Source organism: Macrobrachium rosenbergii, chromosome 16 (assembly GCF_040412425.1).
Source record: "Macrobrachium rosenbergii isolate ZJJX-2024 chromosome 16, ASM4041242v1, whole genome shotgun sequence".
NCBI classification, from domain to species: Eukaryota; Metazoa; Arthropoda; class Malacostraca; order Decapoda; family Palaemonidae; genus Macrobrachium; species Macrobrachium rosenbergii.
Window position 1 is genome coordinate 16,288,917 of NC_089756.1, and position 15,682 is coordinate 16,304,598.

The 15,682-nt window shown below is 38.8% G+C and overlaps 1 protein-coding gene across 1 annotated transcript; it reads left to right on the forward strand.

Moving 5' to 3' along the window:
* Positions 1 to 12,781: 12,781 nt before the first annotated feature.
* On the forward strand, positions 12,782 to 15,645 carry LOC136846993 (uncharacterized). The gene is made up of 3 exons (XM_067118243.1): positions 12,782 to 13,306; positions 13,908 to 14,243; positions 14,714 to 15,645. Exons 1-3 carry the CDS (start codon positions 13,107 to 13,109, stop codon positions 14,874 to 14,876), a joined length of 699 nt encoding a protein of 232 aa, XP_066974344.1. The 5' UTR covers positions 12,782 to 13,106; the 3' UTR covers positions 14,877 to 15,645.
* Positions 15,646 to 15,682: the final 37 nt, after the last annotated feature.

The following is a 15,682-nucleotide window of genomic DNA, read 5'->3' on the forward strand; positions in this document are numbered from 1 at the left end:
AGTACTTTGACTACCCACTGGTCTGCCCCTATCGAACTCAATCTCTCCCAAAAGAGAAAGAGCCTCGCAACCCCCTGGGGCATGGAGGACTGGGGTCTCACTTGCGGGCTGAAGGTTTAGTTGACGACTTCTTGATGGTTCGGGCACGAACCTGACAGATCCTCTGGACCTAGATTGAGATCTCTGCCTGCCCCCCCGAAAGGGTCTTGACTGCAGAGGAGTAGTCCTGGTGGGTACTGTGGTCAAATCTCTCTGTCGCTTTGTCGACTGTGTCAGAAGATCCTGGGTAGACTTCTTATGCAGGCTGGAAACAATATCACTAACGGTTGTCTGTGGGGAAAGATGATGCTTGTCCAGCAGAGAAAATAAAAGCGTTCATTTTTTAGACAATGTCACACCTTTAAAAGTAATGGAAACCCAAAGTTCCCTCTTCTTGAGTATGCCCATTGCGCATAGCAAAGCAATCTCCTGCGAACTGTCTCTGACTGCTTTGTCAGCACAAGAGAGAAAACCCAGAAGTTCCGAAGCGCAATCAGGAGGGAGCAATGGCTCTTGAACTTTCTTGGCAAGCGTGTCTAAACACCAGTCCATAAATCTTAAAACTTTAAAAGTCTTAAAAAGACTCATCAGGTGGTGGTACGTCTCTTGCGCTGAAAAGAATACCTTTGCTGATGCAAGAGCGGATCAAGCGGATCTAGGGCCTGCGTCAATGAGACCAGAGAAGTCCGTCCGGGAGGAGAAAGCCACTCCCAAGGAAGGAGCTTCTCCAGTAGCATAAGATAAGTAGCGAGACCTAGAAAGACGAGAAGGAAGGACAGCAAGCTTTCTGCTACTCCCTCTTCCCGGAAAGCCAGTTCTCCACTTCACTACGGGCCTTCTTGGATGAGGACAAGAGAACCAACTTGGGGAGTCCGGCAGTGTCTGAAGGCTGACTACTCATCATAAAAGACAAAGCCGGGGAAGAAGGAGTCGCAGGAGAGAAGAACTCTGAGAAATTATGAAATAAAAACTTCAGAAGGGATGCGTAAGGAGTCACTGGAGAATCTTGATCAAAATCCTCCTCTTCCGACGAAACAGGAGACAAGGGAGCATCCAAAGGAGGTGCCTCAGCAGTGGGTGGTCCGTGAAGAAGCTGTAGAATGCTATCCAACCTGCGTTGAAGAGGAGCCAAAGCTGGATCCAAACTTGAGGCTGACTGACAATTCGTCGCTGAACTGGACGAAGCTGGCGCTTGAAGCTTAGAAGCCAACGTCAAAATACTGGTTGGTTCCCCCGAGGCACTGGCAGCAGGCGGAGGAGTAGACACATGTTGACGTGTCAGAGCTCTAGATCAGGCAGATGTCAGGGAACTCAGACGGTACAGGGTGCTCGGTAGCTTCAGGAAGCTTGGCTATGTCAGGAAGTTTAGCAGAAGGCAGGCATTCAGATAATATACGGCGCTTGGCCGCTACTGAGCGCTCATCATACAAAAAACACTCATCAAGAACAGGGCACTCGGCCAAATTCGGGCCCTTAGACGAAGAACTTCGTTGCACACTAGAAGCAGGGCACTTGGAGTCAGAAAGAAGACACTTCTTAGACGAAGTGGAGTGACTAAATACTTGTTTCTGGCATCCAGGAGAGGAGATGCGTTCAGGGCTGTCCCACTTACTGCAAGAGGGCTGAGGATTGAGAGGAGGCTCCCTCAACCTTTTCCTTGGTAGTCGAGGTCGAGGAGCTAGATACTTGGAAGAAGAACATCTCTTCAAGGGGCATGACTCGTCAGGAAAACACCACTGGCACTTTCTGTACGGCGAAGAATCTCCCGAACTAGACGAGAGCTGATGCACGTCCGAGACGCCTCTCCAGCGGCTGTCTCTTGACACAACCTGGGGTGCAACAGGCCGGTCTGAGGGGGCGACTGCTCGTGGGCAGACCCCACTGACCTCCCTTGGGCTAACGGTATGCCTACTCCATGGTTCAGGGGAGTATGGCAGTGACCAATGCCTAAGAGAATCAGCGGGACGAACAGCCACCTGCTCCACTATTACTTCACTTTCACTTTTCATATCGAACTTATCCATGAGGACATGCATCAATGCCCCTAATTGGGCCACTATACCTACCACCATATTGATTCTCTGATCAAATTTATTTTCCATGCTGGCGAAGCAATCGGGCTCGGAAGTGTGAAGTCAGGAGCAGGAGTGGGTGGTCTAAGAGTATGTACTGATACAGGGGAAACAGGAACAATGGGAGGAGATACAGTAGGAATATCTACATCATTAGACTAGCTAATTTCTCGCCAGCTTTAGCAGCTGCTTCCCTCTTGCAATCTCTCTCTAATTCATTTAAATGAGAAGTCAAGGTCTTCCATTTATGTTCATCTCAATCCCTGCATTCCTTGCATGTCAAATCAGTGGTAGAAGCTTGCTCTCTGCAATTTGTACACAGGGTATGAGATTCATAAGTTATTTTCGTTGACCGGGTATTGCAGCCTTTGCTGCAATACCGGAAACTAGAAGAGCTAGTGTCTGACACACTAACTAGCTAAAAGTCAGAATCAGTAACAAAGTCAAATCAGGAAAAAACAATGCTGAAAGGCTACCATACAAAGAATACTTTACCTGATGGGAAGAAACAATTGTCAAAACCAAGCTGCTTAGTCAACATGGTGTGCGGACGATACAAGCGGCAGAAACAAATTGATCTATTGGTTTAGTTGTTCCTCTATCTTAAGCTGCCATTCAAGTAGAAACTCTTAGCTAAGTAATTACTGGGTAAGTTACTTATATAAAACCAGAGTTCACATTCCTGTTGATTTTCCTAAGATAACAAGTCATGGTTGGCTCAAAATTGCTCAAAATCATGAACCACAAGCCCATAAACTTTTATATCACAAGTCAAAACCAATTTATTAGCAGTTATGGGTCCACATTCAAGTACATGATGGTCACATTCACATCACAAGTTTTTGACAAACCAGGAAAACCTCAGGTGTCTGTACAATCAAGTGCACAAGGCTCGCCATGATACTCATGGGTATCATGATGCAGTGACCTTGCATGCATGTATCCTTGGTTGCATGCACACCATCTGGAGATCATGAACTACGTGTAAACTAGGAGTTCTAGGAAATCAAGGCACCACCCAAGTGTTCACATGATCACATGCATACAGACTGCCATGATACTCAGTGGTATCATACACCTGCAGTCATGTGAACCTTCTGTCTGCACATGCACGATCCTGGGATCATACAAACAGTGTGTGAGAAGGTAGTGTCACTTTGCATACCTCTGCAAAGTACAAACAGGAAAGGATGAGCATATTAAGGAAACCCATTATCAACCCTACCTAAGCAAGACCTCAAACCCCTAGGTGAGCAAATGCCATTATCATTCTCAAGAAGGACGGTGCTCACTTGAAGCCAAGAAACTTTTCATAGGAGGGCCAAGACCACTTTCTTTTTCTTCTTTCCCCTGGAAGGAAGAAGAGGCAGAAGACAAAGAGGAAGGGGAGAATGAGCTTGAGCTGACAGGGAGGAAGAAGACATTACAGTATTCCATCCACAAGTCTTACTCTCCTTAGCTACAGCAGATGATGAGTCAAAGCAGGAAGCAGCACTGGAGAAGTACTGCCTGTACTCAATACTGCAGAAATATACCAACAGGCAAGACACTAAATTAACAACAAACCTCAGCACGAACAGTATCAAACAACAGGTCAATCACAATGCCAAGCCAAAATGCCTGTCAGTACTTAAGCGAAGCAGCTAACAAATCCTTGGTAGAAGGTGGTGAACCATAAAAACACTCCTCTTTCTCACCTTGGGAAAGCTCGGGCTGGTTGCCTACACTCACAAACATAACCCCCTTGTGAACTAGAGAAGGACAAGCATCAAGTAGGGAAACAAGAGAGTCCAGGGTAAAAAAGCCAAAAAGATTTGGTGGTACGGAAGGAGTAATTCCCTTAAAAGAAAACGGAAAACGTCTTTTAGCCCTCCTCCATAGGTATCAAACCTCTCCAATTTAAAGGAGACAAGCCAACACACTCCTAGAGCCAATGCAGAACAATACTGGTTACACTAACACCAAAGATATACAGTAAGCGCCCCCTTATTCACGGTCTCAATATTCGCAGACTCACGTATTCGCAGATTTCTCTGTGAAACGTATCTACCCATTATTCGCAGAAAATTCGCCCATTCGCAGTATTTTTCACTGCAAAATATTCACTAATTACTGCATTTTCATATCATTTTCATGACTAAATGCACTTTTTGTGATAAAACTATTAAAATACTCAAGTATAAGCATTGTTAGAGGGTTTTTTTTGTGTTTAAACTATCAAAATAGGCAGTTGTAAGTGTTTTTAGAGGGGTTTTAAGTATTCGCAGGTTTTTGCTATTCGCAGGAGGGAGGTTCCAGCGCACATCCCCTGCGAATACGGGAGGTTTACTGTACAGTAAAGCAGACAGACCACAGCTTATGTTCTTCAAGCCTCTTGTTCACTTTTCTAGTTCAAATCCAAGTTGAACAAAAAAAACATACATACAATAAGAACGATGAAAGAAGTTTGTGGTCTGTCAGAGCACAACAAGACATCTTGACTCATGCAGCTAAAGAAAAAATGCTTGATGACAGCATGTGATTTGGCAGAACCCTCAACTCGCCCATCACCAATTAACTACTTCCTTGCCTAGATTCACTGACTGAATCCAGCTCCCACAGAACCAAGCACTGTAAATATAGACAATTTTGTGAAATTTTAGTCTATTACTACACCACTGCTGTTATCACCACTTTTTGTGGTTATCACCAAGAAGCCTTATTTCCTAACCTACACCAAGTTTAATAACAAAAACTGAGGAATGATGGCCATTTTGGCACCTTCTTCATAAAGATTTTAAGAGACCGGAGAACAATAAGTTGTGCATTTCCTGTTAAAAGTGTAAAGATTTGCATCATTTTCTAAATGCAGTGGTACTCTTTGAAGGTGTTCTTTTCCAAGCTGTTGGACATTAAGTGGCGACAGGCACCTGTAGTGCATGCGCTACTCACTAACGGTTATAGGGCCATTTTTTTTTAATAATAGTTAAATGCCTTTTTCAACTAATTAAAACTTCATTCATCCTTATACTAAAATACCCATATGCCATGCATGTTGTTGAATATCTCAGGTGATATATTTTTTATCACAGGCACAAACCCTCTGTTCACATGAAAGTGAGGTAATCCCTTCCATTGATAAATGCCTCCACACTGGAGATCTTGGCTGAAAGAGTCAATTCCCACGAGTTGCTGCCCAAGTAAGGTCCCTGCACCCTTGGTTAGGTTAAGGAGAGTTAAGTTAGGCTACATTCCTGTAACTGCCAATGCTATATCTTCATGCTTTGAAAATTTTTTATTTTTAGTTACTCCTGATACATAGGCTATGAAATATTGTTTATGCTATTATGCTATACTTTACACATTTTCTATCTTACAGACTGGTGCACTTCACTCATTTACACTTTCCACCTACCCAAAATCCATGGTTTCCCAATGGCAATGGCTAGGAAAATACGAAAACGAGTAATTTATATCACAAGCCAGGAGCTAAAATTTGTGAAAATTACCATTTTCTTCCTCTCCCCTTATTAAGGAAAATATAGGGCAAATACCAGACCATTACCAGATTCCATCATGTGCGAGAGTCAAAATTATGTTTCTCGTGTGAAATTACATTGCAATACTACTGAACTGGGCAATTCTATGAAAGAGCTCCACACTAGAGATATTGTTTAATAAAATTTTTTGACTGAACTCTAAAGAAAACGGCATATATAATGCAGTACAAACGAGATAATTTGAGAAATTTACCGCCTTTCGTTTGTCTTTATTTATCCCTGAAAGGCTTTCCCGTAGAACTGCCCCTAAAACCACTGATGACCTGGCAAAAAAGTAACCTGCATTAGTCTACCACAAACATAATACTATTCCCATACATAACCAGGGCCCAAAATATACTACATAGGGTACTTGTGGATTACCTAATTTTGCCATGCTCCGAAATATCGTAGGCTTGGTGGCTAGGTTATCTTAGGCCTAACCTAATCTAAACCTGGGCTAGTGAAGTTCATGCGAACATAAAAGAAAATGTGCTTAAATATCATTGATGCTTTGCATAATTCATTTCGGATAGGCTACATCACAGGAACATGGCAAATGAAAATGACCAAATCATATTTGGTTTAAGCCTAGCCTATGTCTATGTCAAAGTTTCGCTATGCAAATAACTTCCTAGCCTAACCCATTCATCTTGTTTGGACAAAGAATCCATACCTATCTCTCAGGAGCCAAGATGTGAAGACAATCTCGGATTAAAGATGGCAAATTTCAAGTGCGAACTCGATTTCACTTGGAAATAGAAAACACGTATAGGATAGGTTATTCTTGTAAAAGCATTCGCTAATAAGACAGTGGCACTTATTTCGAAGTTTAATGCGCATGCGCTATGTTTGGTCTAATTGCCATAGTCATTTCTTAAATTCCACGAAGCAATTTACTTTGAAATTATCACAAACGAAAAGAGACGATTTCATGTTTAATTTGAAATAAATTTTTTCATCGTTGAACCTTTGAAAAGAAATGGGTGTGATCTGCTAGTTGCTTATTAAAACTAAGGAAACTGTAAAACGAGAGAAGCAGACAAAATAGCAATATCGAAGATAAAAAAAAAATGCAAAGGATTTTCAGTAACTGCAAGTGAGGTATAATCTTTAAATTGAACTGATATAGGCAACAGTAGAAAAATGGGAAAGTACCGGAATAAAATTAGGAGCTATTTAAATATGCTTATCCATTAAAACCAGCAGCGGACCACACAAACGCGCATATATATATATATATATATATATATATATATATATATATATATATATATATATATATATATATATATATATATATATATATATATATATATATATATATATATATATATATATATATATATATATATATATATATATAATATTTCTGGGGCACAGTTTCTCTCTAGTACAGATATTACTGGATAGCATTGAATACCTGATGTATCCTCAGTTGCATTGTAGCAAAGACTTCCTAGTATATAGAATAATCCCTAGAAGAGTGATTATATAGGAAAATATAAGGTCATCACGATAAAGGGACAAGGAACACAGATTGACTGACAGCATCCTATCTCTTAAAGAAAGATGGTATGTCAGTATGCTAATATGCATTTATACAAGCGCGTACAAAAAAAAATAATAATACAACATACCTACCGCGATATTTGTACAGCATGCTTGACATTCAACAACTGTCACACAGAGGCATAAGCCATCCATAACGTTACTAAGACTAGATGAAACGTTTTCGGCTGTATGTTGTAATTTGTTCTGCCTTCTAGAAAAAACTGGGTTTCCTACAACCCGCTGACGTCAGCAAGCAGGTAGCGGTGAGTGTGTCTAATCGGTAGATTTCACGCACGTGACTTAGGAATCAGTTATTATTACCAATACATTATCAAAAATATTTATTTTTATGTTATAACAGTTTTACTTTAAGGTAAGTAGAGAGAGAAGGAGAGGTGGTTACGTGTTGGGGTAGGGGGCGTTTCTCTCTAAGGAAATGTTAATAATTTCACATATATAAATAAATAGTGATCCTTTATGAAGTCTGATTGGGCATGCTTTTATTGCTGCAACGCTACTACGTATTTCCTCTTTTTAATTATCAATGAAACTGCTGTTCGTACTGTGATGGGTACCTTTTTTCCGGTGAATTTGCATGCATCATTCATTGTCAGATATATATGTATATATACATTATGTATACATGTGTGTATTCACACACATATATATATATGTATTATATATATATATATATATATATATATATATATATATATATATATATATAAACGTGTGTTGTGTGTTGTTTTTGTGAATCAAACTGGTTGCTCAGGAGCAAGAGCCTGTGTAGCACAAGCCTGGCCTTATCTAGGACGTGTCGACAGACAAACCGACAGACAGGACAGACATCAGTATAGGAATTCTGTTTTATTATTTATTTTTCATTTATTTATTATTGCGTGGGGAGCGAGAGGAAGGGAGTCCGCTGTCGGTATCCAAATTGCGTTATAAATCATTTTATTTTTAGGCGACTGCGCTATTAGTTCCGGAATTATTTCATGGAAACTTTCTTTTATGAGTCAGCTACCAAGTTATAAATACTATAACATATATCATTTTCTTCCGAGAATTATTTGAAATAGAATAAAGTTGTCTAAGGAAACATAGACGAAAAATACTCATTAAACCTTTATTTTCGGTTGTAAAAGATACCAATTAAATAAAATGCTATCAACTTTTATATGCAGTGCTTTGTAAATGGACGAAAATTTTCGTTGTAATGTTCAGTCTTGTATTAAATGTAATAATAAGAAAATGTGTACAATATAATCACTCGACTGATGAACATTTAGTTCCTATACTCAAAAGCATCTTAAAAAAAAAGGTGAAAATAATCACTTACACGATTATCATACCACTTCTGTGTGAAACATAAAAATATGAATAAATTTGAAACAAAATCATTGAAAAGCACGGCTGAAAGAATACGAATTTTTTAAGTGCTGGTTTTCATTAAGATAAAATTAATTTAGTTTTGTTAATTCATTTATTTTCCTTACTTTAAATTTCCAAATGAAAATCGTAAAGAGGACGATGGTCTTCATTCTATATAAATCATCGAATTTGTGTTATGTTTATGAAATATAAAAAAAGTTATTAGTCGTAACACAGAGGCGTTACCATACCATGCAAACAAGATGCAAAAAAAAAAAAAATTGTAAGCCAGGTATACCTTTCAAATCACCTTCAGAGAGAGAGAGAGAGAATATGAGGTTGTTACGCCGCACGCGATATTCGTGTTCGTAAGCAAAGTCCGTAAGTACATGCAGATCTCGGATAAGGTACGTAATATGCACGGGCACGAAAGACTGCGATACATTCGTGTTAAAATAGAAACCTCTTGACGTCATGAAGTTCATTCAGCTATGCATGGGAATATTTATGAACATGAGGATTCATTTGCATACCTCTTTTTTTTTATTTCTACAAAGATAAATTACGTGCCAGGCTTTACCTTGATTTTGTAAATCATCGGATAATCAACTCTCTCTCTCTCTCTCTCTCTCTCTCTCTCTCTCTCTCTCTCTCTCTCTCTCTCTCTCTCTCTCTCTCTCTCTCTCAACTTCGTCTTTTTTCAAACTGATAGGTAAAAAGAAACAAGGAACTTTTCGATGCAAATCAAGGATGTAACTTTTTCATAAGCCTACAATTATTTATTTTGTTATTTATTTAATTTTTAATTTCTTGTCATTTCCCGCCAGTTCCGCCTTTTAATCTTTAGCACCGTGACGCTTCCCTTCGCCTGTCAGATGCATGATAATTTGCGTCTGTTAGTTTCGCAATAGCTGTTATTACAAACGAATGATTTCCGTTTTATACACCACAGAACATCCTTTGAGTCACTGTGTGGTCTTGCGTGACCAATGAGCTACGGAATTTGGCTTCAGAATTTTACTTTATATTTTGTTGATGGAAAAGAGGCATATTGAAATTGAAACTCCAATGGTTCCATCGAGCACTCCTGCAAACGGTGTGCGTACAATGTGGGACGCCTCACACTCATCCCCCTTCTCCTCTTCATCATACCTCCACCTCTGGTCACCAACGCCGCAACCTTCTTTAACCTTCCGTCACCAGCGACTTCGGGCCTGGGCAGCTGCATCTTAATCACATACGTTACTTGATCTTGACAGAGAGGCACGTCGAATTATTTAGGGAATACAGATAAAAAAAAAATCCACATCATGGGAGTAAGGGGAACGAAGCTGTTTGACTCGCAGCTGCATGACTTGTCACGTGATATACTGTAATTAGCACAGATTTGCGAAGCAGTCTGTTCAGTGTCACTGTTCCAATAAAAAGAAGCAAAATGAAACTGACTATCCTTTGTCATAGAAACAGCATGAGCATTTGATCAAACCAATTTCTGGCTTTTGTTCTCTAAGAGAAAGAGAGATTTCAGGTGAAGGGTTGCTCTTGCTGAGAAATTAAGCTGGCCTCCCGCCAGCCCCGCCTTTTTCCTGCAGTCATGTGCCGCCTAAAGGGAACTTGCCAAATGTATATTCATAAGGAACCAACAATAAAACTCTAATCTGTATATAATAACAACATTCACGACTTAACAACATCAGAATTAATTAAAATATTGATAAAATACATGCATAAAAAATTGAGAAAAATATGACATATATAAGAATACGTTTATTTGTACTGTTTACATCGGCCTTTTGTAATTTTATTTCTTCCCACCCAAATGAAAAGAAAGTTAGAGAGAGAGAGAGAGAGATTTTAAAATGTCTCATCATTAGAAGCCAGCAAAAGATACATTTTCTTATACAACTACTGAACCAAGGAACGTTTTGTAGTACAGAGAGAGAGAGAGAGAGAGAGAGAGAGAGAGAGAGAGATTTTAAAATGTCTCATCATTAGAAGCCAGCAAAAGATACATTTTCTTACACATACAACTACTGAACCAAGGAACGTTATGTAGTACAGAGAAAGAGAGAGAGAGAGAGAGAGAGAGAGAGAGAGAGAGAGAGAGAGAGAGAGAGAGAGAGAGAGAGAGAGAGATTTTAAAATGTGTCATCATTAGAAGCCCGCAAAAGATACATTTTCTTATACAACTACTGAACCAAGGAACGTTTTGTAGTACAGAGAGAGAGAGAGAGAGAGAGAGAGAGAGAGAGAGAGAGAGAGAGAGAGAGAGAGAGAGAGAGATTTTAAAATGTCTCATCATTAGAAGCCAGCAAAAGATATAATTTCTTACACATACAACTACTGAACCAAGGAACGTTATGTAGTACAGAGAGAGAGAGAGAGAGAGAGAGAGAGAGAGAGAGAGAGAGAGAGAGAGAGAGAGAGAGAGAGAGAGAGAGAGAGAGAGATTTTAAAATGTCTCATCATTAGAAGCCAGCAAAAGATACATTTTCTTATACAACTACTGAACCAAGGAACGTTTTGTAGTACAGAGAGAGAGAGAGAGAGAGAGAGAGAGAGAGAGAGAGAGAGAGAGAGAGAGCGAGAGAGAGAGAGAGAGAGAGAGAGAGAGAGAGAGAGAGAGAGAGAGAGAGAGAGAGAGAGAGAGAGAGATTTTAAAATGTCTCATCATTAGAAGCCAGCAAAAGATACATTTTCTTACACATACAACTACTGAACCAAGGAACGTTATGTAGTACAGAAAGAGAGAGAGAGAGAGAGAGAGAGAGAGAGAGAGAGAGAGAGAGAGAGAGAGAGAGAGAGAGAGAGAGAGATTTTAAAATGTGTCATCATTAGAAGCCCGCAAAGATACATTTTCTTATACAACTACTGAACCAAGGAACGTTTTGTAGTACAGAGAGAGAGAGAGAGAGAGAGAGAGAGAGAGAGAGAGAGAGAGAGAGAGAGAGAGAGAGAGAGATTTTAAAATGTCTCATCATTAGAAGCCAGCAAAGATACATTTTCTTATACAACTACTGAACCAAGGAACGTTTTGTAGTACAGAGAGAGAGAGAGAGAGAGAGAGAGAGAGAGAGAGAGAGCGAGAGAGCTAGAGAGAGAGAGAGAGAGAGAGAGAGAGAGAGAGAGAGAGAGAGAGAGAGAGAGAGAGAGAGAGAGATTTTAAAATGTCTCATCATTAGAAGCCAGCAAAAGATACATTTTCTTACACATTCAACTACTGAACCAAGGAACGTTATGTAGTACAGAGAGAGAGAGAGAGAGAGAGAGAGAGAGAGAGAGAGAGAGAGAGAGAGAGAGAGAGAGAGAGAGAGAGATTTTAAAATGTCTCATCATTAGAAGCCAGCAAAAGATACATTTTCTTATACAACTACTGAACCAAGGAACGTTATGTAGTACAGAGAGAGAGAGAGAGAGAGAGAGAGAGAGAGAGAGAGAGAGAGAGAGAGAGAGAGAGAAACACTTCCGAATGTTGAGCTTCCGGTCTGTAAAACCCGTGACTATAACAGAGGCGAGTACAATAGGTTCGATAAATATATATCATCGGCTAAACGGCCAATTATCCGGTGTGGTGCAAGCGGGACTACTGAAGGATATCGGTAAGGATGTGAATCCAGTTTGCGTGAGCTCAAGGTATATAAAGTCCTCCATACCCTATTTCGGAGGCATTCCCGCGTCGATCTGCAATTGCGTCGTCGTCTTAGCTGTCTTTTTTTTTTTTTTTTTACTTTCTTTCGAGTTTCTTGTGTTTTTTTTTTTTCTGCAATCGAAGGTGAGTCACAATATGCAGTTTAATTGTTTTATGCCTTGTATGATACATACTTTTTCTCTCCCTAATCAAACACATACACACGCATATATATATATATATATATATATATATATATATATATATATATATATATATATATATATATATATATATATATATGTATTTGTGTAAGTATACATAGATATATCTGTGCATATTTATTTATACTGTATATATATATATATATATATATATATATATATATATATATATATATATATATATATATATTATATATATATATATATATATATATATATATATATATATATATATAAGTTTCTGTGTGTGTGTCTTTAAGCACTAGTCATTATAATAAAGTAATACAATAATTATGAAATACATACTTTTACGCACCAAATTCAATATAAGTCAGTAAAGTGTGCAAACAATTTTTCTTTCTTTTCCCGCGGGTACTAAAATTTTAAAAAATACGAACCGTGTCATATCATTATTTAATATGATGTCTTTTTTTTCTTTTTAGGGAGTTTGTGAGTATACAGATGTTAATGAAATACGAACACAAAAGTATTTATAAATTTTTAAATCTCTTTCTTGTGCTGATGCTGTATCACATCATGCTAATGCAGTTTTACTCTTATCTGCACCATTCTGTATGCCGCTTTTCAACCTTTATTTAGATTTATTGTTTTTAGTACTATTAACAGGAATCACAAACAACAGCAGTTATCGGTATCATAAAAGCATTAATATATTAATTCCTCTTTCCTGACCTAGATGTGGACAACCAAGATACCTCTTGTTTTAGTGGTCTTTTACTTCGGCTGGTGCCTTCAGGAGGGAGCAGCCTTTCTACAGTTGCTGCAGCTGGGCACAGGCACCGCTGCTACTTACGTCGCGAGTATTACCAATCCGGGCGCGGCCCTTGCGGCTGGGCTGGGCGGGGCTTTCGCCCTCGGAACCTTATCAGGGGCTTTGTAAGTTACTGTTATTTTCTGTAATCTGCGTCGAGGTTTTGTAATGAAAGCAATGTAATATTCTTATTTTATTATCCAAAGACTGACTGGACAGGCTATAGGCCTAGTGTCCCAACACGGTCTAGACTTCTACATCCGCTTCTTGAAAGACCACGGGGTGGAGGACTATGTGATGGGGGGTGGGGGTGGAAGAGGGAGGATTTGTCACCGTAAAATGTAGTGTGCATTCACTCAACTTCTTGCAGTTTGTTTTAGGCACAAAATTGGAACGGGAATATATAATTTAGGTCAAAGGCCAAGCGATGGGGCCTATAAGGTTATTCAGCGCTGAAAATGATGCTTAAACAATTGTTAGGAGAGGGTTAAAAGCAAGATCGAAGAAAAAGAATACGAACAAAGGTACGGTAAGAGGATTGAGAGGGGTTGCAGCTAGGGACCGAATGGACGCTGCAAAGAACCATAAGTAATGCAACAGCGCACCGCATGAGGTACACTGGCAGCTTCAATCCCCACAGTGTTTGGGCATCGACACGGTCTAGGTATGCTGTATACCTAGACCGTGGGCACAATATGGCCGTCTTTCTCACTTCGTTATTCGCAGGGGCTCGACAAGAGGTTCCTGGAGATGGCCGAGGTACGGTCGCAGCGTTGGTGCTGAGTCTCCTGCAGGCGCTGAAGTACACAAGGACTTCGCCATCGATTTGGTGGAATCCCTGGACAGAAGTGGCTGTGCTAAGAAGCTTCTGTGCGAGCAGGCCTTCCTAGAGGCTCAAGAAGAACAAGAAGGCAAGAATACCTTCGTAGGGGCTCTAGGGCAAGAGGAACAACAAGGCGGCGGAGCTCCTGGAGGCGGGGGTATTAGTGATAGCGAGAATGCAGGGGAAAAAGGTACTCTTTCGGCTGACGAAGTTGGGGAAATGATGCTTCTGTTCGTGAGGTAAGTTTATAGCAGTCCGTATTTGTATTCGAAATGCCATGTCATGTCTAATTTACGCTCAAATTCTTAATACACAGACACACACATATATATAAACACTATATATAATATATATATAATATATATATATATATATATATATATATATATATATATATATATATATATATATATATATATATATATATATATATATATATATATATGAATGATACCACCGTTCATTGCAACGATAATTCTCGTCCTCTTTTTCGATCGCAAGTAATCTACTTTCAGGAAATCATGACATCGTTTTCTGTGTTCGATTTCATGTTTCAGAAACAAGTCTAAATTATTCTTGTCTTTGCGAACGAATTAATTATCTTCTTTGATGTTAGTATACAGTGTTAAATCAACTAACCTTTCATATTGAACAAAGACTTTCCTAGAATAATCTAGATAATTCAACCGTTCCATTTTCGTCTTTCCAGAGAAGTCCCTTCGACAGACGTCTCAGCTGGGGGCTCAAGGGAGATGCTGCTTAAGGCAGCCGCCCTTGGGGAAGGAGGAGGCAACTGCTCAGAAGCGTTTCAAGGATGCCCTTACACTAGGACCGAAATGCTGAGCCTCATAATGAAGGGGGAGATCCTTTAGGCCTACTGATTAGGATTAGGGATTGCCATCCTTAAATCTACGAGATTTTCTCTCTTATTTTTTTCATTATTTTATCCCGGTAATGGCTGAAACATAATCTTACTCAGAGTGGTTATTGTTGGTGATTATCGTTCTTACATTAGTGATCATTTCATTTTATTTTTGCCTTTTATTTGTTGGAAGACTGAAAAATGACCACTTAGGCCTAAGTGCCTTTGATGGCTGACTGCAAACTTTTATATATACACATATTTTTTATTTTCATTTTTATTTAATTTTAATTTACTTCAAGAAAATTGAACTAGACCACTAACAATTTGCAAGATAATATATTTAGTTTTTTATTCTGTCAGAGAAAATACTAGGTAATAGATCAGCATTATGATAGAAATATTTTGTTTTAATTCTCATTTATATTTTTGTAGATCCAGGAGTGTCTAGTCGTTTACTTAATGCGTTATTAGTGTTCAGTTGAAAACAATACTGTTACCTTTATAGTGTTTTCAAATTAAAGATCTAGCAAATTTTATCAATTTGATAAAAGGTATTTTGTCTCTTTTTAACATAATTTTATTTATTTATTTATCCTATTTATTTTTATTATTTTTTTAAATTAAGAGAGTAGGCAGGCAGACTACTGTGATATTGCGTTACTAAAGAAGAGGATATTATCAACTATAATGCAAATATTATACTAATAGATGTTATATAAATACAAGAATAAGGTTTACTAATTATGGGAAGAATTGGTTTTCATTATTTTAGCCTGAATAAAAGAATATCTAAATCACTTGTTTTACTTCCCT

Coding starts and splice junctions, on each gene's coding strand:
- LOC136846993 (XM_067118243.1), top strand. CDS start 13,107: ATGTGGACAACCAAGATACCTCTTGTTTTAGTGGTCTTTTACTTCGGC. Junction 13,307..13,907: donor GGAACCTTATCAGGGGCTTT/GTAAGTTACTGT, acceptor CGTTATTCGCAG/GGGCTCGACAAGAGGTTCCT. Junction 14,244..14,713: donor ATGATGCTTCTGTTCGTGAG/GTAAGTTTATAG, acceptor TCGTCTTTCCAG/AGAAGTCCCTTCGACAGACG.